The sequence below is a fragment of the Bombina bombina genome, chromosome 1, assembly GCF_027579735.1.
Source record: "Bombina bombina isolate aBomBom1 chromosome 1, aBomBom1.pri, whole genome shotgun sequence".
In the NCBI taxonomy this organism is placed as follows: Eukaryota; Metazoa; Chordata; class Amphibia; order Anura; family Bombinatoridae; genus Bombina; species Bombina bombina.
Genome location: NC_069499.1, coordinates 937874531 through 937898326, shown reverse-complemented (window position 1 = coordinate 937898326; position 23796 = coordinate 937874531). Strand labels below are relative to the sequence as shown.

Below are 23796 nucleotides of genomic sequence, written 5' to 3'. Positions count from 1 at the left end.
AGCATCAATGCAATTAGTACATAAATTTCTATTGGGCTCCACATTGGCCTTTAAACATAGTGAACAAAGAGATTCATCTGTGTCAGACATGTTTAAACAGACTAGCAATGAGACTAGCAAGCTTGGAAATACTTTTCTAAATAAATTTACAAGCAAAATAAAAAACGCTACTGTGCCTTTAAGAAGCACAAAAAGCTGTCACAGTTGAAATAACAATGAACCAAAATAGTTATAGCAACCAATTTTTCACAGTAAATGTATTAAGTTAGCAAAGGATTGCACCCACCAGCAAATGGATGATTAACCCCTTAATACCCAAAAACGTATTAACAATTTAATAATTAACGTTTTTTTTTTTTCTCACAGTCAAAACACACTGTCACAGGTCTGCTGTGACCGATTACCTCCCTCAAAATGAATTTTGAAGACCCCTGAGCTCTCTAGAGACGATCTGGATCATGGAGGATGAAGTAGACAGATTGTGACTGAATTTTTACTGCGCAAAAAAGCGCTAAAATAGGCCCCTCCCACTCATATTACAACAGTGGGGAAGCTCAGAAAACTGTTTCTATGCAGAAAACAAAGATGGCCATGTGGTAAAAATCATGCCCCAATAAGTTTTATCACCAAGTACCTCACAAAAAACGATTAACATGCCAGTAAACGTTTTAAACATACATTTGAAAAGTTATGAAGTGTTATTAATAAGCCTGCTACCAGTCGCTTTTACTGCAGTTAAGGCTCATACATTATTTCAGTATTAACAGTATTTTCAGAGTCAATTCCATTCCTTAGAAAAATACATTCAGTGTACACACACTCATCAGCCTAATACCAGTCTCTATCACTGCATTTAAGGCTGAACTTACTTTACATTGGTATCAGCAGTATTTTCTCAGTCAATTCCATTCCTCAGAAAAATAATTACTGCACATACCTCATTTGCAGGGGGGCCCTGCATGCTATTACCCTTCTCTGAAGTTACCTCACTCCTCAGATGAGAACAGCCAGTGGATCTTAGTTACGTCTGCTAAGATCATAGAAAACGCAGGCAGATTCTTCTTCTAATGGTGCCTGAGAATAAACAGCACACTCCGGTGCCATTTAAAATAACAAACTTTTGATTGTAGAAATAAACTAAGTTAAAAAACACCACAGACCTCTCACAGCGACCTATCTAGTTAGGCTGCAAGAGAATGACTGAATATGACATGTGAGGGGAGGAGCTATATAGCAGCTCTGCTGGGTGATCCTCTTGCAGCTTCCTGTTAGGAAGAGATATATTCCATAAGTAATGGATGACCCGTGGACTGACTACACTTAACAAGAGAAATAAACTTTTGATTGAAGATATAAAAACTACAAATCTAACACCACATTCACTTTACCCTCCTGTGGATATGCTACTTGTTAGAGCGGCAAAAAGAATGACTGGGGGGGCGGAGCCAGAGGGGGAGCTATATGGACAGCTCTGCTGTGTGCTCTCTTTGCCACTTCCTGTAGGGAATGAGAATATCCCACAAGGATGAATCCGTGGACTGGATACACCTTGCAAGAGAAAATTTATAATCCCTGGTTGTAGGATGGATATATCTCCATGTGCCATATAGATTGCAATCTTTGAGATTTTTCCATAAGTATAACGTTGTACGTTTTGAAACTCTGGGAGATGGATTTGAGCTGTCTATGTTTGGCTGAAAAAGGCAATTAAAATCGCCTCCTATAAAGGTGGGTCCTTTAGACACATCTAAGAATTTGCAGAAAAGAAACTTAAAAAATGTAAGCTGTTTAGTGTTAGGAGCATATACATTGATGAGTGTTATTGGTCTACCATACATCAAGCCTGTAATACTTAAGAATCTGCCTTCCGGGTCCCTAAATTGTTGCGTCAACTGGAAAGGAATGTGGCTACGAATTAATATGCTAACTCCACAATGTTTAGTAGTGGCAGCGCTATGGAACTGTTGGGTATAATATCTGCCGAAATATTTTGGAATCTGTTTTTTTAAAGTGGGTTTCCTGCAACATTAAGACATCAACACCCCTCTTGTATAAGTCATTCAAAGCTTTAGATCTTTTACTTGGGGAATTAAAACCCTTGACATTCTGGGTAGCAATAGAAATAGGAAAAGTTTTAGAGCTTACCATTGATGTATTTGGGGAAGAAGTGAGAGATATAGTATTGCCTATCACCATGATACTGCGCCAACAATAAAATATAAATAATAAACTCAAAACAGTTTGAAACATAATCAAAACAACATCAAACAAATCTCTAAGTATAAATGTAGACATAAATAGAGAAATCTTACAAAAGGGGTAACAGAAAATGAAGTGGGTATCTCTTACAGTGTCTTATGAAACTCTATACCCGAGTTATCAGGGCCAAGAGTATGTCCATATCCTGGGGTAACTGAAAGCTGATACGGAAAACATTCAACAGGTATTGTATAAAAAGGATCTATATTACCTCTCCAGATAAGCTTCATACAGTAATTGACATCAGTGGTTACAGTAAAGGTCACCTTCTAGAGATACAAAAGCAAGATCCAGACCAAATGGGTATTTGCTCTTGCCATAATTGTATAGAAAGAAATAGGCTCTTAAGTGTCATGTGCAGTCCTCTCCAGAAGAAGAAGAGTGGTTTAGGAGTGGTGACATTTGTCTTTTTTTCCGGTCTGACAGATGATTGTGATGATTTGCTTTTACGTGGTATCTTTGTTTGCCAGGCTGGGGGTTTGCGATTAGGCCTTTTGGCGGGCGCTTGATCCGATGTAGATATTGTTGTGCTATCCAAAGGTATTTCTAATCCAAGTTCTCTGCTGAAAGATAAGATGTCAGCTGGGCTTTTACAAATTAGTCTCTGGTTGTCTTGAATAACTAGTAATTGAACAGGGAAGCCCCATCATATGCAATTCTTTTATTGCGCAGTAGTGTTGTAAGAGGGGCAACCTCTTTTCTGATCCGTAAGGTTCTCGTAGAGAGGTCCTGAAAAAACTGTATAATATTGCCTCGGAATCTCACCGGTTGATGTTTTCTGGATTGATTGAGCAGCATCTCTTTTTCCAAATTTTTTTTAAACCGAATGATGATGTCCCTAGGAGGGGCTGACTCAGGAGGTTTGGGACGTAAAGCGCGGTGCGCCCTTACCCATAAAATATTATCAGTATATGAAGACTCCTTTAGAGTGCTAAATAAGGCTTGCAGGTATTCAGGGAAATACTGTGGTAGTATAGATTCAGGGATGCCTCTAAGCCTAAGGTTTTTCCTTCTGCTTCTATTCTCCAAGTCATCAATCTTATCCATCAAAGCGTTGATTGTGTCATAGATTTTTCATCAATTCATTGAATATCCTTGTGTATGTCTTCGCTGACAGCTTCTAACATCTCAACCCTGGACCCTAAAGCATGAAGGTCCTGTTTTATCTCAGTTAGTTCCTCCCTCAAACATGTACGAAAAATATCAGAAATATCTTGCTTTGTCGCAAACTGGGATAGCATAGTAGGAGATATTTGTGGGTTCCCAGAGGTGGGAGATGCTGCAATAAGTTCTTGGGACAGTGAGAGTACTGGCGATTTATTCTTAGTGGTACTATGATTAGATGGTGAAGAGTGGTCAGTAGCGGTAAAATAAGAGGGCATAGTATGCACTTTAGCGGCCATCTGTTTTGAAAGTTTCTCCGCTTTTGAAGATTTTCATGCCGCCATAACAAGGCTGAAAGGGTTAAGAGTCTAATGATTATAAAAGCCAGTATGTTGTGTAACTCAGCTTTACAGACCGTGATTAGTGCGTTTGCGCCTCTCTGTTCATATATATATATATATATATATATATATAATATGTTGTCTGACTTGAATAAGCATCGGCACGAAATGAGCCTTTAGTAGTTCACTCCTCACATGTACGCAATTCAGTGTATACGAGTTTCAGATGTACTGACTGTTCTCTATTATCACATATCTGACATCTGGGGTAATTTGCCTTTATATGTGCAGATTTGATATTAAGATGGTGATGTCTTGTTAGGTAATGAACATGCAGTGTTATAAAAAGTCACTGTACCACAGTCAATGGTTGATTACCCAGCAAGTACACTGCTACTGTTTCCATCCACAGGCCACAGTAAGGAAAAGCATCCGCTGTAATATAGAAGAAAAAGTTTCTTTCATTTCAGGCATGCAGGACGCATAGAGGAAGGCTCTGCACGCAGTGCTGTTGAAGGCAAGATGGCGACCGGGCTTTGTAGTTTCTCCATAAAGGAGGACGTCACTTGCTCCCGGAGTGTTGCAGTGCCGTTTACAGCTATGTCCCAGCAGGAGCGATGTTATAGGGAGATGTATGCTAACATTGGTGTCTGTTATAGTCGCTATTTGGGCCCCAGGACAGCTGTTCTAGAGAACCCTTCAACGGAGCTCCGGAGATATGCGGCCATCCTAACCGCTGCCGGCTCCGCTCCGAAACCTGACATTTTAACAGGGGTGTGTAGACTTTTTATATCCACTGTATATATATTGTCACCAACAGTGAATTGCTCTCATAGCTATTTACTTCAAGGTCCATATAATGGCTGACAACCCACAACATTAAAAAGATTTTAACCCATCTTCCTACCCAAGACACTTACCTTCCTGAAAAATAGAGCCAGAGAACCAGTTCTTTTTGGCTTCCCTGATGAAGTAAGACACATTTCCGGTGCTCTTGTAATCGGACGTGTTAAAGATGGGCTAATTAAGGCTTGTGCTGTCAAAGGAACCTGAACGCCATTCTCATTTTGGGAAGGAGGAGAAGTCTTCATGGACAATGGTGTACAAGTTATTCTTACACTTTCACTTGCGATATCTTAAAAGGTAAATAGAGAAGGCATTTTAACCTTAATTATGTTCATTTGGAGCTGCATAGATTAACTTTCTTGGGTCAAAATTTTAGTCTTAGAATAAATGCCTCTTAAGAAAAATAAACTAGCCATTGTTATCTGTTAAATATATAGATATAGGAACTGTAGCCTTCAGACACAGTATAAACAGCAAACATTTATTTATGGACAAATGCTTACTAGGTATATTCAGATTTTGCCCAGACAACGGGCAGGCTTTATCCGGAGACAAACACAGTCGTTCAGAAGGAAGGCCTGGCAAAATTCTAATTCTGGTGACGTCAGGTGTGATTTTCTCTGCCAATGATTCCTTAGGACAGTCATCACCAAAGAGTCTCCTTTTGGCACTGCCTGCAGCAGGAGAACTGTAGCGTTCATGAACAGACAGTGGTGACAACGGCTGTGAATCTAAAAAAAAAATACATAAAATGTAAAAATTTTAATATTTGTGCTGTAATAAACAGGTCAAAGTGTCAATATAATTGCAAAACATTACCATGCTGTGAATTAAGATCTTTAATTAAATACCCCTTTAGTGAACTTTGTTGCTTCCCACAGCTGAAAACATTGACTTTGTACTTTGCCATTCAGCCGATAAAGGGACATGAATGTGATGTATTAACTTTAACACATCCCTTTCTGCACACTTTAGGGTAATGGATTTCAAGGTGTCCATAGAAAACAAAATACTCATGAAGGCATTTTTGTTTTTTAAGGGGACATAATAGTCAAAAAATGACATGCTCTAACCGGTTAGAGCACTAAGACAACACACACAATAGAAATACTCCCTGGGACCTGTGGTGCACTGTTGGGGCCCCAAGCAGTGCTTGTCGCTGATTCAATCAGCAGCGCTTGTTGCTGATTGAATCAGCAGCGCTTGTCGCTGATTGAATCAGCAGCGCTTGTCGCTGATTCAATCAGCAGCGCTTGTCGCTGATTCAATCAGCAGTGCTTGTCGCTGATTCAATCAGCAGTGCTTGTCGCTGATTCAATCAGCAGTGCTTGTCGCTGATTCAATCAGCAGCGCTAGCGGTTTAACACACAGAGCATATCATTTTTCAACTAGAATTGCCCTTTTTTTCTGTAGACAATATAGGTAGGGGCCATTTAGCCCAAGTTGCTTATTGTCACACAAGACACACTGAAAAACTGTGCACATGTGCAGTCTTATCTGTCATCTTAAAATAATAAATTAATAAATAACAAATGAACAAAAAATGTATGCAAAGTGCAATTCACGGTCCTAAAATGACTGGAATAAAAGCATCAATTCCTTGTTCCTTTAAAAGGACACTCAAGTCAAAACTAAACTTCATGATTCAGATACAGCATGCAATTTTAAACAACTTTCTGATTTACTTCCATTAACAAAATGTGCACAGTCTTTTTATATGTAAACGTTTTGAGTCACCAGCTCCTACTGAGAATGTGCAAGAATTCACAGAATATACGTATATACATTAGTGAACGGCTGATGGCTGTCACATAATGCAGTGGGAGTGGAAATAGACATAACTTTTAAATTGGTCAGAAAAAAAAATAAATCTACTACTCAATTGAAATTCTGTCTAAGTGCAATTGCATTGTTTGGTTATCATGCCTTTGCCGATTATGCAAATCTACTATATTTACTAGTCATTTAAACATTTTACATTTATTGGTGTCCTTTACATCAAAACAGTATTAAAATTCCTTATTGGAGAGCTTGTTCAAATTTCCAAATCTTTTAACACAATTTAATGTGCTGGTTTGCTATAAATACCACAAAATAAAAGGTGTTGCTCAAATTTTTACTGAACACTCCATACTTTCCCAGAAGCGACTGCCTTTTTTGTATGTACCACTGGCACACAGGTTTATCTAAAGCAATCAATAACAAGTGACATATATACTTTATGGGTATCAATACAATGAGAGCACTAGAAGTGACAAAACTACATGACAAACATCCTCTCTCCTTTAGCAGCACGGAGCATTCAAGGGCTCTTTATGTTGTTCAAAATGTAAAAACCTAATTTATACTTACCTGATAAATTTCTTTCATGGTGGTAACAAACCACAATCCATTATTCTTGGGAATTACTCTTCCTGCCACTAGGAGGCGGCAAAGATTCTAAAACCCCAAGAGCTAGTCTGACACATAGCCAAGCAAAAAAGGGTAGGAAAAGAAACAAATGCAAATGAGGGGTGGGAGATGTGCCACAAAAGAAAGTCATCACCAAAAATGATATCAGGGTTGGGTCTTGCAGTATCTTACCACCATGAAATATATCAGGGAAATATAAAAACATAATTTATGCTTACCTGATAAATTTATTTCTCTTGTAGTGTATCCAGTCCACGGATCATCCATTATTTATGGGATATTCTCCTTCCCAACAGGAAGTTGCAAGAGGATCACCCACAGCAGAGCTGCTATATAGCTCCTCCCCTCACTGCCATATCCAGTCATTCGACCGAAACAAGACGAGAAAGGAGAAACCATAGGGTGCAGTGGTGACTGTAGTTTAATTAAAATTTAGACCTGCCTTAAAAGGACAGGGCGGGCCGTGGACTGGATACACTACAAGAGAAATAAATTTATCAGGTAAGCATAAATTATGTTTTCTCTTGTTAAGTGTATCCAGTCCACGGTTCATCCATTACTTATGGGATACCAATACCAAAGCTAAAGTACACGGATGATGGGAGGGACAAGGCAGGATTAAACGGAAGGAACCACTGCCTGAAGAACCTTTCTCCCAAAAACAGCCTCCGAAGAAGCAAAAGTATCAAATTTGTAAAATTTTGAAAAGGTGTGAAGCGAAGACCAAGTCGCAGCCTTGCAAATCTGTTCAACAGAGGCCTCATTTTTAAAGGCCCAGGTGGAAGCCACAGCTCTAGTAGAATGAGCTGTAATCCTTTCAGGAGGCTGCTGTCCAGCAGTCTCATAGGCTAAGCTAATTATGCTCCGAAGCCAAAAGGAAAGAGGTTGCCGAAGCTTTTTGACCTCTCCTCTGTCCAGAGTAAACGACAAATAGGGAAGATGTTTGCCGAAAATTTTTAGTAGCTTGTAAGTAAAACTTCAAGGCACGGACTACGTCCAGATTATGTAAGAGACGTTCCTTCTTTGAAGAAGGATTAGGACATAATGATGGAACAACAATCTCTTGATTGATATTCTTGTTAGAAACCACCTTAGGTAAAAACCCAGGTTTAGTACGCAGAACTACCTTATCTGCATGAAAAATCAGATAAGGAGAATCACATTGTAAGGCAGATAGCTCAGAGACTCTTCGAGCCGAGGAAATGGCCATCAAAAACAGAACTTTCCAAGATAAAAGTATAATATCAATGGAATGAAGGGGTTCAAACGGAACTCCTTGAAGAACTTTAAGAACCAATTTAAGCTCCACGGGGGAGCAACAGTTTTAAACACAGGCTTAATTCTAACCAAAGCCTGACAAAATGCCTGGACGTCTGGAACCTCTGCCAGACGCTTGTGCAAAAGAATAGACAGAGCAGAAATCTGTCCTTTTAAAGAACTAGCTGATAATCCTTTGTCCAAACCCTCTTGGAGAAAGGACAATATCCTAGGAATCCTAACCTTACTCCATGAGTAATTCTTGGATTCACACCAATAAAGATATTTGCGCCATATCTTATGGTAGATTTTCCTGGTGACAGGCTTTCGTGCCTGTATTAAGGTATCAATGACTGACTCGGAGAAGGCACGCCTTGATAGGATCAAGCGTTCAATCTCCATGCAGTCAGTCTCAGAGAAATTAGATTTGGATGATTGAAAGGACCTTGTATTAGAAGGTCCTGCCTCAGAGGCAGAGTCCATGGTGGAAAGGATGACATGTCCACTAGGTCTGCATACCAGGTCCTGCGTGGCCATGCAGGCACTATCAGAATCACTGATGCTCTCTCCTGCTTGATTTTGGCAATCAGTTGAGGGAGCAGAGGAAACGGTGGAAACACATAAGCCAGGTTGAAGAACCAAGGAGCTGCTAGAGCATCTATCAGCGTCGCTCCCGGGTCCCTGGACCAGTAACAAGGAAGCTTGGCGTTCTGGCGAGACGCCATAAGATCCAGTTCTGGTTTGCCCCAACGATGGATCAGTTGAGCAAACACCTCCGGATGGAGTTCCCACTCCCCCGGATGAAAAGTCTGACGACTTAGAAAATCCAACTCCCAGTTCTCTACGCCTGGGATGTGGATCGCTGACAGATGGCAAGAGTGAGACTCTGCCCAGCGAATTATCTTTGAGACTTCTAACATCGCTAGGGAACTCCTGGTTCCCCCTTGATGGTTGATGTAAGCCACAGTCGTGATGTTGTCCGACTGAAATCTGATGAACCTCAGGGTTGCTAACTGAGGCCAAGCTAGAAGAGCATTGAATATTGCTCTTAACTCCAGAATATTTATTGGGAGGAGTTTCTCCTCCTGAGTCCACGATCCCTGAGCCTTCAGGGAGTTCCAGACTGCGCCCCAACCTAGAAGGCTGGCATCTGTTGTTACAATCGTCCAATCTGGCCTGCGAAAGGTCATACCCTTGGACAGATGGACCCGAGATAGCCACCAGAGAAGAGAATCTCTGGTCTCTTGATCCAGATTTAGTAGAGGGGACAAATCTGAGTAATCCCCATTCCACTGACTTAGCATGCATAATTGTAGCGGTCTGAGATGCAGGCGGCAAATGGCACTATGTCCATTGCCGCTACCATTAAGCCGATTACTTCCATGCACTGAGCCACTGACGGACGTGGAATGGAATGAAGGACATGGCAAGCATTTAGAAGTTTTGATAACCTGGACTCCGTCAGGTAAATTTTCATCTCTACAGAATCTATAAGAATCCCAATGCGACCTCAGAAATGCCAGATCTCTGTATGAGACTTGGCAATTTGAAAGCTTGACGCCTGTATCAGGATGTCGTCTAGATACGGAGCCATCGCTATGCCTCGCGGTCTTAGAACCGCCAGAAGTGAGCCCAGAACCTTTGTAAAGATTCTCGGGGCTGTGGCCAACCCGAAGGGAAGAGCTACAAATTGGTAATGCCTGTCTAGAAAGGCAAACCTTAGGAACCGATGATGATCTTTGTGAATCGGTATGTGAAGGTAGGCATCCTTTAAGTCCACTGTGGTCATGTACTGACCCTCTTGGATCATGGGTAGGATGGTCCGAATAGTTTCCATTTTGAATGATGGAACTCTGAGGAATTTGTTTAAGATCTTTAGATCCAAGATTGGTCTGAAGGTTCCCTCTTTCTTGGGAACCACAAACAGATTTGAATAAAACCCCTGTCCCTGTTCCGTCCGTGGAACTGGATGGATCACTCCCATTACTAGGAGGTCTTGCACACAGCTTAGGAATGCCTCTTTCTTTATCTGGTGTGCTGATAACCTTGAAAGATGAAATCTCCCTTGTGGAGGAGAAGCTTTGAAGTCCAGAAAATATCCCTGAGATATTATCTCCAATGCCCAGGGATCCTGAACATCTCTTGCCCACGCCTGGGCGAAGAGAGAAAGTCTGCCCCCCACTAGATCCGTTTCCGGATAGGGGGCCGTTCCTTCATGCTGTCTTGGGGGCAGCAGCAGGTTTTCTGGCCTGCTTGCCCTTGTTCCAGGACTGGTTAGGTTTCCAGGCCTGTCTGGAATGAGCAACAGTTCCCTCTTGTTTTGAAGCGGAGGAAGTTGATGCTGCTCCTGCCTTGAAATTTCGAAAGGCACGAAAATTAGACTGTTTGGCCTTTGATTTGGCCCTGTCCTGAGGAAGGGTATGACCCTTGCCTCCAGTAATGTCAGCAATAACTTCCTTCAAGCCAGGCCCGAATAAGGTCTGCCCCTTGAAAGGAATGTTGAGTAACTTAGACTTTGAAGTCACGTCAGCTGACCAGGATTTAAGCCATAGCGCCCTATGCGCCTGGATGGAGAATCCGGAATTCTTAGCCATTAGTTTAGTCAAATGAACAATGGCATCAGAAACAAATGAGTTAGCTAGCTTAAGCGTTCTAAGCTTGTCAATAATTTCCTCCAATGGAGCTGTATGGACGGCCTCTTCCAGGGCCTCAAACCAGAATGCCGCCGCAGCAGTGACAGGCGCAATGCATGCAAGGGGCTGCAAAATAAAACCTTGTTGAATAAACATTTTCTTAAGGTAACCCTCTAATTTTTTATCCATTGGATCTGAAAAAGCACAACTGTCCTCAACCGGGATAGTGGTACGCTTTGCTAAAGTAGAAACTGCTCCCTCCACCTTAGGGACCGTCTGCCTTAAGTCCCGTGTAGTGGCGTCTATTGGAAACATTTTTCTAAATATAGGAGGTGGGGAAAAGGGCACACCGGGTCTATCCCACTCCTTGCAAATAATTTCTGTAAACCTTTTAGGTATAGGAAAAACGTCAGTACACACCGGCACCGCATAGTATCTATCCAGCCTACACAATTTCTCTGGAATTGCAACTGTGTTACAGTCATTCAGAGCAGCTAATACCTCCCCAAGCAATACACGGAGGTTCTCAAGCTTAAATTTAAAATTAGAAATCTCTGAATCAGGTTTCCCCGAGTCAGACATGTCACCCACAGAATGAAGCTCTCCGTCCTCATGTTCTGCATACTGTGACGCAGTATCAGACATGGCTCTTACAGCATTTGCGCGCTCTGTATCTCTCCTAACCCCAGAGCTATCGCGCTTGCCTCTTAATTCAGGCAATCTAGATAATACCTCTGACAGGGTATTATTCATGATTGCAGCCATGTCCTGCACCATATTAGCGTGCGTCCCCTGAGCGGGAGGCGAAGGGTCTGACACGTGGGGAGAGTTAGTCGGCATAACTTCCCCCTCGACAGAACCCTCTGGTGATAATTCTTTTATAGATAAAGACTGATCTTTACGGTTTAAGATGAAATCAATACATTTAGTACACATTCTCCTATGGGGCTCCACCATGGCTTTCAAACATAATGAACAAGTAGGTTCCTCTGTATCAGACATGTTTAAACAGACTAGCAATGAGACTAACAAGCTTGGAAAACACTTAAAACAAGTTTACAAGCAATATAAAAAACGTTACTGCACCTTTAAGAAACACAAATTTTGTCCAAATTTGAAATAACAGTGAAAAAAGGCAGTTACACTAACGAAAATTTTACAGTGTATGTAACAAGTTAGCAGAGCATTGCACCCACTTGCAAATGGATGATTAACCAATTAATACCAAAAACGGAATAACAAAATGACAAAAACGTTTTTTAAACAGTCACAACAACTGCCACAGCTCTACTGTGGCTTTTTACCTCCCTCAATACGACTTTTGAAGCCTTTTGAGCCCTTCAGAGAAGTCCTGGAACATGCAGGAAGAAGCTGGATGTCTGTGTCTAATTTTTGCTGCGCAAAAAAGCGCTAAAAACAGAATTTATGTTTACCTGATAAATTACTTTCTCCAACGGTGTGTCCGGTCCACGGCGTCATCCTTACTTGTGGGATATTCTCTTCCCCAACAGGAAATGGCAAAGAGCCCAGCAAAGCTGGTCACATGATCCCTCCTAGGCTCCGCCTTCCCCAGTCATTCGACCGACGTAAAGGAGGAATATTTGCATAGGAGAAATCATATGATACCGTGGTGACTGTAGTTAAAGAAAATAAATCATCAGACCTGATTAAAAAAACCAGGGCGGGCCGTGGACCGGACACACCGTTGGAGAAAGTAATTTATCAGGTAAACATAAATTCTGTTTTCTCCAACATAGGTGTGTCCGGTCCACGGCGTCATCCTTACTTGTGGGAACCAATACCAAAGCTTTAGGACACGGATGATGGGAGGGAGAAAATCAGGTCACCTAGATGGAAGGCACCACGGTTTGCAAAACCTTTCTCCCAAAAATAGCCTCAGAAGAAGCAAAAGTATAAAATTTGTAAAATTTGGTAAAAGTGTGCAGTGAAGACCAAGTCGCTGCCTTACATATCTGATCAACAGAAGCCTCGTTCTTAAAGGCCCATGTGGAAGCCACGGCCCTAGTGGAATGAGCTGTGATTCTTTCAGGAGGCTGCCGTCCGTCAGTCTCATAAGCCAATCTGATGATGCTTTTAAGCCAAAAAGATAGAGAGGTAGAAGTTGCTTTTTGACCTCTCCTTTTACCAGAATAAACAACAAACAAGGAAGATGTTTGTCTGAAATCCTTTGTAGCATCTAAATAGAATTTTAGAGCACGGACAACGTCCAAATTGTGTAACAAACGTTCTTTCTATGAAACTGGATTCGGACACAAAGAAGGTACAACTATCTCCTGGTTAATATTTTTGTTGGAAACAACCTTCGGAAGAAAACCAGGCTCAGTACGTAAAAACCACCTTATCTGCATGGACCAGATAGGGCGGAGAACACTGCAGAGCAGATAACTCAGAAACTCTTCTAGCGGAAGAAATTGCAACCTAAAACAAAACTTTCCAAGATAATAACTTAATATCTATGGAATGTAAGGGTTCAAACGGAACCCCTTGAAGAACTGAAAGAACTAGATTAAGACTCCAGGGAAGAGTCAAAGGTCTGTAAACAGGCTTGATTCTAACCAGAGCCTGAACAAACGCTTAAACGTCTGGCACAGCTGCCAGCCTTTTGTGAAGTAAAACAGATAAAGCAGAGATCTGTCCCTTCAGAGAACTCGCAGAAAATCCTTTCTCCAAACCTTCTTGTAGAAAGGAAAGAATCTTAGGAATTTTTATCTTGTTCCATGGGAATCCTTTAGATTCACACCAACAGATATATTTTTTCCATATATTATGGTAAATTTTTCTAGTTACAGGCTTTCTAGCCTGAATAAGAGTATCTATTACAGAAACTGAAAACCCACGCTTTGAAAAAATCAAGCGTTCAAACTCCAAGCAGTCAGTTGGAGGAAAACCAGATTCGGATGTTCGAATGGACCCTGAATAAGAAGGTCCTGTCTCAAAGGTAGCTTCCATGGTGGAGCCGATGACACATTCACCAGGTCTGCATACCAAGTCCTGCGTGGCCACCCAGGAACTATCAAGGTCACCGAAGCCCTCTCCAGATTGATCCTGGCTACCAGCCTGGGAATGAGAGGAAACGGTGGGAATACATAAGCTAGGTTGAAGATCCAAGGTGCTACTATTGTATCCAATAGAGTCGCCTTGGGATCCCTGGATTTGGACCCGTAACAAGGGACCATGAAGTTCTGACGAGAGGCCATCAGAACCAAGTCTGGAATGCCCCATAATTGAGTTATTTGGGCAAAGATTTCCAGATGGAGTTCCCACTCCCCCGGATGCTCCTCCATCGCCAGGGAACTCCTTGTTACCCCCTGATGGTTGATATATGTAACAGTCGTCATGATGACTGATTGAAACCTTATGAATTTGGCCTTTGCTAGTCGAGGCCAAGCCTTGAGAGCATTGAATATCGCTCTCAGTTCCATTATGTTTATCGGGAGAAGAGAGTCTTCCCAAAACCATAGACCCTGAGTTTTCAGGGGTTCCCAGACCGCGCCCCAGCCCACCAGACTGGCGTCGGTCGTGACAATGACCTATTCTGGTCTGCGGAAGCTCATTCCCTGTGACAGGTTGTCCAGGGTCAGCCACCAACGGAGTGAATCTCTGGTTATTTGATCTACTTGTATCGTCGGAGACAAGTCTGTATAATCCCCATTCCACTGTCTGAGCATGCCCAGGTGCAATGGTCTTAGATGAATTCGTGCAAAAGGAACTATGTCCATTGCCGCAACCATCAACCCTATTACTTCCATGGACTGCGCTATGGAAGGAAGAAGAACAGAATGAAGTACCTGACAAGAGCTTAGAAGTTTTGATTTTCTGGCCTCTGTCAGAAAAACCTTCATTTCTAAGGAAACTATTATTGTTCCCAAGAAGGGAACTCTTGTTGACGGGGACAGAGAACTTTTTTCTATGTTCACTTTCTACCTGTGAGATCTGAGAAAGGCTAGGACAATGTCCGTATGAGCCCTTGCTTTTGACAGAGACGACACTTGAATCAGGATGTCGTCCAAGTAAGGTACTACTGCAATGCCCCTTGGTCTTAGCACCGCTAGAAGGGACCCTAGTACCCTTGTGAAAATCCTTGGAGCAGTGGCTAATCCGAATGGAAGTGCCACAGGTAATGCTTGTCCAGAAAGGCGAACCTTAGGAACCGAAAATGTGCCTTGTGGATAGGAATACGTAGGTACGCAGCCTTTAAGTCCACCGTGGTCATGAATTGACCTTCCTGGATGGTAGGAAGGATCGTTCGAATGGTTTCCATTTTGAATGATGAAACCCTTAGAAACTTGTTTAGAATCTTGAGATCTAAAATAGGTCTGAATGTTCCCTCTTTTTTGGGAATTATGAACAGGTTGGAGTAAAAACCCATCCCTTGTTCTCCTAATGGAACAGGATGAATCACTCCCATGCTTAACAGGTCTTCTACACAGTGTAAGAATGCCTGTTCGAAGATAATTGAGACCCGTGGAACCTTCCCCTTGGGGGTAGTTCCCTGAATTCCAGGAGATAACCTTGAGAAACTATTTCTAGCGCCCAAGGATCCTGAACATCTCTTGCCCCAGCCTGAGCAAAGAGAGAAAGTCTGCCCCCCACCAGATCCTTCCCAGATCGGGGGCCAACACTTCATGCTGTTTTGGTAGCAGTGGCAGGTGACTTGGCCTGCTTACCCTTGTTCCAGCCTTGCATCGGCCTCCAGGCTGGCTTGGTTTGAGAAGTATTACCCTCTTGCTTAGAGGGTGTAGAATTTGAGGCTGGTCCGTTTCTGCGAAAGGGACGAAAATTTGGCTTCTTTTTAGCCTTAAAAGACCTATCCAGAGGAAGGGCGTGGCCCTTTCCCCCAGTGATGTCTGAAATAATCTCTTTCAAGTCAGGGCCAAACAGTGTTTTACCCTTGAAAGGGATGTTAAGCAAAAGCGCTCTGCGCGCCACGATAGCAAACCCTGAATTATTCGCCGCTAATCTAGCTAATTGCAAAGCGGCATCTAAAATAAAAAAGAGTTAGCCAATTTAAGAGCTTGAACTCTGTCCAAAACCTCCTCGTACGAAGATTCTTTATTGAGCGACTTTTCTAGTTCTTCGAACCAGAAACACGCAGCTGTAGTGACAGGAACAATGCATGAAATTGGTTGTAGAAGGTAACCTTGCTGAACAAACATCTTTTTAAGCAAACCCTCTAACCTTTAATCCATAGGATCTTGAAAGCACAACTAACTTCTATAGGAATAGAAGTGCGTTTGTTTAGAGTAGAAACCGCCCCCTCGACCTTGGGGACTGTATGCTATAAGTCCTTTCTGGGGTCGACTATAGGAACTAATTTCTTAAATATAGGGGGAGGACAAAAAGGTATGCCGGGCCTTTCCCACTCCTTATTTACTATGTCCGCCACCCGCTTGGGTATAGGAAAAACATCGGGGGGCACCGGAACCTCTAGGAACTTGTCCATCTTACCTAATTTCTCTGGAATGACCAAATTGTCACAATCATCCAGAGTAGATAATACCTCCTTAAGTAGTGCGTGGAGATGTTGAAATTTAAATTTAAAAGTTACAATATCAGGTTCTGCTTGTTGAGAAATTTTCCCTGAATCTGAAATTTCTCCCTCAGACAAAACCTCCCTCCTGGCCCCTTCAGATAGGTGTGAGGGTATGTCAGAACAGATATCATCAGCGTCCTCTTGCTCTTCAGTGTTTAAAACAGAGCAATCACGCTTTCTCTGATAAGTAGGCATTTTGGAAAAAAATGCATGCAATAGAATTATCCATTACAGCCATTAATTGTTGTATGGTAATAAGTATTGGCGCACTAGATGTACTAGGGGCCTCTTGTGTGGGCAAAACTGGTGTAGACACAGAAGGGGATGATGCAGTACCATGCTTACTCCCCTCATTAGAGGAATCATCTTGGGCAATATCATATCTATGGCATTATTATCCCTACTTTGTTTGGACATTATGACACAAATATATCACATATATTTAAATGGGGAGACACATTGGCTTTCATACATATAGAACATCGTTATCTGATGGTTCAGACATGTTAAACAGGCTTAAACTTGTCAACAAAGCACAAAAAACGTTTACAATAAAACCGTTACTGTCCCTTTAAATTTCAAACTGATCACACTTTATTACTGAATATGTGAAAAAGTATGAAGGAATTGTTCAAATTTCACCAAAATTTCACCACAGTAACTTAAAGCCTTAAAAGTATTGCACACCAAATTTGAAAGCTTTAACCCTTAAAATAACGGAACCGGAGCCGTTTTTACATTTAACCCCTATACAGTCCCAGGTATCTGCTTTGCTGAGACCCAACCAAGCCCAGAGGGGAATACGATACCAAATGATGCCTTCTATAAGCTTTTTCAGTGGTTCTTAGCTCCTCACACATGCATCTGCATGCCATGCTTTCCAAAAACAACTGCGCATTAGAGGCGCGAAAATGAGGCTCTGTCTATGACTAGAAAAGGCCCCCAGTGAAAAAGGTGTCCAATACAGTGCCTGCCGTTTTTATTAAAACAATCCCCAAGATTTAACAACTATTAAAAGTAATAATCTGCCAAATATACTTAGTAAAGTAATCGTTTTAGCCCAGAAAAATGTCTACCAGTTTTTTAAGCCCTAATGAAGCCCTTTATTCTTTTACTTAAACTAAGAAAATGGCTTACCGGTTCCCATAGGGAAAATGACAGCTTCCAGCATTACCGAGTCTTGTTAGAAATGTGTCATACCTCAAGCAGCAAAAGTCTGCTCACTGTTTCCCCAAACTGAAGTTAATTCCTCTCAACAGTCCTGTGTGGAAACAGCCATCGATTTTAGTAACGGTTGCTAAAATCATTTTCCTCTTACAAACAGAAATCTTCATCTCTTTCCTGTTTCAGAGTAAATAGTACATACCAGCACTATTTTAAAATAAACTCTTGATTGAAGAATAAAAACTACATTTAAACACCAAAAAACTCTAAGCCATCTCCGTGGAGATGTTGCCTGTACAACGGCAAAGAGAATGACTGGGGAAGGCGGAGCCTAGGAGGGATCATGTGACCAGCTTTGCTGGGCTCTTTGCCATTTCCTGTTGGGGAAGAGAATATCCCACAAGTAAGGATGACGCCGTGGACCGGACACACCTATGTTGGAGAAATAGGCCCCTCCCACTCATATTACAACAGTGGAAAGCCTCCAGGAACTGTTTCTAGGCAAAATTCAAGTCAGCCATGTGGAAAAAACTAGGCCCCAATAAGTTTTATCACCAAACATATATAAAAAACGATTAAACATGCCAGCAAACGTTTTATATTACACTTTTATAAGAGTATGTGTCTCATACCAGTCGCTATCACTGCATTTAAGGCTTTGCTTACATTACTTCAGTATCAACAGCATTTTCTAGCAAATTCCATCACTAGAAAAATATTTTAACTGCACATACCTTATTGCAGGAAAACCTGCACGCTATTCCCCCTCTGAAGTTACCTCACTCCTCAGAATATGTGAGAACAGCAAAGGATCTTAGTTACTTCTGCTAAGATCATAGAAAACGCAGGCAGATTCTTCTTCTAAATACTGCCGGAGATAAACAGTACACTCCGGTACCATTTAAAAATAAACTTTTGATTGAAGAAATAAACTAAGTATAAAACACCACAGTCCTCTTACGACCTCCATCTTAGTTGAGAGTTGCAAGAGAATGACTGGATATGACGTGAGGGGAGGAGCTATATAGCAGCTCTGCTGTGGGTGATCCTCTTGCAACTTCCTGTTGGGAAGGAGAATATCCCATAAGTAATGAATGATCCGTGGACTGGATACACTTAACAAGAGAAATGTCTTTCTTTCCGGACATGGAGAGAATGCTTCACAAACCTTCACACGTGTGGGTCGGTGTCTGACGTCACGCCTTCTCCGTGTGTCTTCCAAATCAGATGTTGTGACACCGTGAACATATTTTAAAAATAGAGCATGGATCCACAGAAACGAAATTATATACTCACTTTAAAGAAGTACATGCGGGAAATCTCAATAATTTTAGATATTGGGGCATAAAGAAAATTAATCTAGGTATCAGGGGGGGAAAAAACAGAATTTATGCTTACCTGATAAATTACTTTCTCATGTGATGTATCGAGTCCACGGATTCATCCTTTACTTGTGGGATATACTCCTTCCCAACAGGAAGTGGCAAAGAGAGCACACAGCAAAGCTGTCCATATAGCTCCCCCTCTAGCTCCACCCCCCAGTCATTCGACCGAAGGTTAGGAAGAAAAAGGAGAAACCATAGGGTGCAGTGGTGACTGTAGTTTAAATAAATAAAAAAAAAACTACCTGACTTAATAGCCAGGGCGGGCCGTGGACTCGATACATCACAAGAGAAAGTAATTTATCAGGTAAGCATAAATTCTGTTTTCTCTTGTAAGATGTATCGAGTCCACGGATTCATCCTTTACTTGTGGGATACCAATACCAAAGCTTTAGGACACGGATGAAGGGAGGGAACAAGACAGGTACCTTAATTGGAAGGCACCACTGCTTGTAAAACCTTTCTCCCAAAAATAGCCTCCGAAGAAGCTAAAGTATCGAATTTGTAAAATTTGGAAAAAGTATGCAGCGAAGACCAAGTTGCTGCCTTACAAATCTGTTCAACAGAAGCCTCATGTTTAAAAGCCCATGTGGAAGCCACTGCTCTGGTAGAATGAGCAGTAATAGTTTCGGCAGGCTGCTGGCGAGCAGTAATAGTTTCGGGAGGCTGCTGGCGAGCAGTCTCATAGGCCAAACGGATGATGCTTTTCAGCCAAAAGGAAAGAGAGGTAGCACTCGCCTTCTGACCTCTCCTCTTACCAGAATAGATAACAAACAATGAAGGTGTTTGTCTGAAATCCTTAGTTGCATGTAAATAGAACTTTAAAGCACGAACCACATCAAGATTGTGTAACAGACGTTCCTTCTTCGAAGAAGGATTAGGACACAGAGAAGGAACAACAATTTCCTGGTTAATATTCTTATTAGACACAACCTTAGGAAGAAAACCGGGTTTGGTACGCAAAACTACCTTATCTGCATGGAAAACCAGGTAAGGTGAATCACACTGTAAAGCAGATAACTCTGAAACTCTTCGAGCAAAAGAGATAGCTACCAAAACCAAAACCTTCCAAGATAAAAGCTTAATATCTATGGAATGTAAAGGTTCAAACGGAACCCCTTGCAGAACTGAAAGAACTAAATTCAGACTCCATGGCGGAGCCATAGGTTTATAAACAGGCTTCATTCTGACTAAAGCCTGACTAAACGCTTGAACGTCTGGTACCTCTGCCAGACGTTTGTGTAAAAGAATAGACAAAGCAGATATATGTCCTTTTAAGGAACTAGCTGATAATCCTTTCTCCAATCCTTCTTGGAGAAAGGACAACATCCTGGGAATCCTAATCTTACTCCATGAGTAACCCTTGGATTCACACCAAAAAAGATATTTTTGCCAAATCTTATGGTAGATTTTCCTGGTGACAGGCTTTCTAGCCTGAATCAGGGTATCAATAACCGACTCAGAGAAACCACACTGATAGAATTAGGCGTTCAATCTCCAAGCAGTTAGACGCAGAGACATTAGATTTGGATGCTTGAAAGTATCTTGTATTAGAAGGTCCTGCCTCATTGGTAGTGTCCATGGTGGGACAGATGACATGTCCACTAGTTCTGTATACCAGGTCCTGCGTGGCCACGCAGGCGCTATTAGAATCACGGAAGCCCTCTCCTACTTGATTCTGGCAACCAGACGAGGGAGGAGAGGAAACGGTGGAAACACATAGGCCAGATTGAGGGACCAAGGCGCTGCTAGAGCATCTATCAGCACCGCCTGGGGATCCCAGGACCTGGACCCGTAAAAAGGAAGTTTGGTGTTCTGACGGGACGCCATCAGAACCAATTCTGGAGTGCCCCATAGCTGAGTCAGCTGGGCAAATACCTCCGGGTGGAGTTCCCACTCCCCCGGGTGAAAAGTCTGACGACTTAGAAAATCCGCCTCCCAGTTGTCTACTCCTGGGATGTGAATTGCTGAGAGATGGCCAGAGTGATCCTCCGCCCACCTGATTATTTTGGTTACTTCCATCATCGCTAGGGAACCCCTTGTTCCCCCTTGATGATTGACGTAAGCTACAGTCGTGATGTTGTCCGACTGAAATCTGATGAATTTGGCCGCAGCTAGCTGAGGCCATGCCTGAAGCGCGTTGAATATCGCCCTCAGTTCCAGAATGTTTATCGGGAGAAGAGCTTCTTCCCGAGACCATAAGCCCTGAGCTTTCAGGGAGTCCCAGACTGCACCCCAGCCCAACAGACTGGCGTCGGTTGTTACGATGATGCACTCTGGTCTGCGGAAACACATTCCCTGAGACAACCACCAGAGAAGAGAATCTCTGGTCCCCTGGTCCAGCTGTATTCGAGGAGACAAATCTGCATAATCTCCATTCCACTGTTTGAGCATGCATAGTTGCAGTGGTCTGAGGTGTATCCGTGCAAAAGGGACTATGTCCATTGCCGCTACCATTAGTCCGAATGTGTCCATGCACTGAGCTACAGATGGCCGAGGAATGGAATGAAGGGCTCGGCAAGTGGTTAAGAGTTTTAACTTTCTGACCTCCGTCAGAAAAAAATTTCATTTCTACCGAGTCTACTAGAGTTCCTAGGAAGGAAACTCTTATGAGGGGGGAAGAGAGAACTCTTTTTGATGTTCACCTTCCACCCGTGAGACCTCAGAAAGGCCAATGCAATTTCCGTGTGAGACTTGGCTCTTTGGAAAGTCGACGCCTGAATTAAGATGTCGTCTAGATAAGGCGCCACTGCTATGCCCCGCGGTCTTAGAACCGCCAGGAGGGACCCTAGCACCTTTGTGAAAATTCTGGGAGCAGTGGCCAACCCGAAAGGAAGAGCCACAAACTGGTAATGCTTGTCCAGAAAGGCGAACCTGAGAAACTGGTGATGATCTTTGTGGATAGGAATGTGCAGATAGGCATCCTTTAGATCCACGGTGGTCATATATTGACCCTCCTGGATCATTGGAACATTGTCCGAATGGTCTCCATCTTGAATAATGGGACTCTGAGGAATTTGTTTAGAATTTTGAGATCCAGGATTGGTCTGAAAGTTCCTTCTTTTTTGGGAACCACAAACAGGTTTGAGTAAAAACCCAGCCCTTGTTCCGCAATTGGAACTGGGTGGATCACTCCCATTGTATGTAGGTCTTCTACACAGCGTAAGAACGCCTCTTTCTTTGTCTGGTCTGTAGACAGACGAGAAATGTGGAACCTTCCCCTTGGAGGGGAGTCCTTGAATTCTAGAAGATATCCCTGGGATACAATCTCTAAGGCCCCGGGATCGTGTACGTCTCTTGCCCAGGCCTGAGCGAAGAGAGAGAGTCTGCCCCCTACTAGATCCGGTCCCGGATCTGGGGCTACCCATGCTGTCTTGGAAGCAGCTGCAGGCTTCTTGGCCTGTTTACCCTTGTTCCAGCGCTGGTAAGGTTTCCAGGCTGACCTGGGTTGTGAAGCGTTACCCTCTTGCTTTGCAGCAGGGGAGGATGAAGCGGGACTGCTCCTGAAATTCCGAAAGGAACGAAAATTATTTTGTTTGTTCTTTATCTTGAAGGACTTTTCCTGAGGGAGAGCATGGCCTTTTCCACCAGTGATTTCTGAAATAATCTCTTTCAATTCAGGCCCGAAGAGGGTCTTTCCTTTGAAAGGGATGTTCAAAAGTTTGGATTTTGACGACACATCGGCCGACCAGGACTTTAGCCATAGCGCCCTGCGCGCTAAAATGGCGAAACCTGAATTCTTTGCCGCTAACAGCTAGTTGGAAAGCGGCATCTGTGATAAAAGAATTAGCCAGCTTAAGAGCCTTAATTCTGTCCATAATTTCCTCATATGAGGTTTCAGTCTGGAGCGCATCTTCCAGCGCCTCGAACCAGAAAGCAGGTGCAGTAGTTACAGGAACAATGCACGCAATTGGTTGGAGAAGAAAACCTTGTTGAACAAAGATTTTCTTAAGTAAACCCTCTAATTTTTTATCCATAGGGTCTTTAAAAGCACAACTGTCTTCAATTGGTATAGTTGTGCGTTTAGCAAGTGAAGAAAACAGAATTTATGCTTACCTGATAAATTACTTTCTCTTGCGGTGTATCCAGTCCACGGATTCATCCTTTACTTGTGGAATATTCTCATTCCCTACAGGAAGTAGCAAAGAGAGCACACAGCAAAGCTGTCGATATAGCTCCCCCTCTAGCTCCACCCCCAGTCATTCGACCAAAGGCTAGGAAGAAAAAGGAGAAACCATAGAGTGCAGTGGTGACTGTAGTTTAAACAAAAAAAAAATTTTAGCTGACAAATGCCAGGGCGGGCCGTGGACTCGATACATCACAAGAGAAAGTAATTTATCAGGTAAGCATAAATTCTGTTTTCTCTTGCAAGGTGTATCCAGTCCACGGATTCATCCTTTACTTGTGGGATACCAATACCAAAGCTTTAGGACACGGATGAAGGGAGGGAACAAGACAGGTACCTTAAACGGAAGGCACCACTGCTTGCAAAACTTTTCTCCCAAAAATAGCCTCCGAAGAAGCAAAAGTATTGAATTTGTAAAATTTGGCAAAAGTATGCTGTGAAGACCAAGTCGCTGCCTTACAAATCTGTTCAACAGAAATACTTGTGGGCAGGAAGGAGCGTGCGGTTCTTTCATAGAACATTTTACATCTCATTGAACCCCAGTAATGTTCCGCATGGCTCCCATGTTATATGCAAGAGCACGTGACTTCCCCAAAAGGCTTACCGCACACTAAATGCAGTTTGGGCATCAATACAATACTAACCGCAATAATATTGTGTAAATCACGGAGTGCTATAGTGCAAACTGTGTAAATCTACTCCTGGGGCCGGTTACAGC

General features: G+C 42.6%; 1 protein-coding gene across 1 annotated transcript in view; it reads right to left on the bottom strand.

Moving 5' to 3' along the window:
* LOC128661728 (retinoblastoma-like protein 1) overlaps nucleotides 1-23796 on the bottom strand; it is a 387986-nt gene that overhangs the window by 266180 nt on the left and 98010 nt on the right. The window contains exons 5-6 of the mRNA XM_053715950.1: nucleotides 5054-5281; nucleotides 4625-4839 (exon numbers count right to left, since the gene is read on the bottom strand). Coding sequence (XP_053571925.1) covers nucleotides 4625-4839; nucleotides 5054-5281 — 443 coding nt within the window. The remainder of the gene's footprint in view (nucleotides 1-4624; nucleotides 4840-5053; nucleotides 5282-23796) is intronic.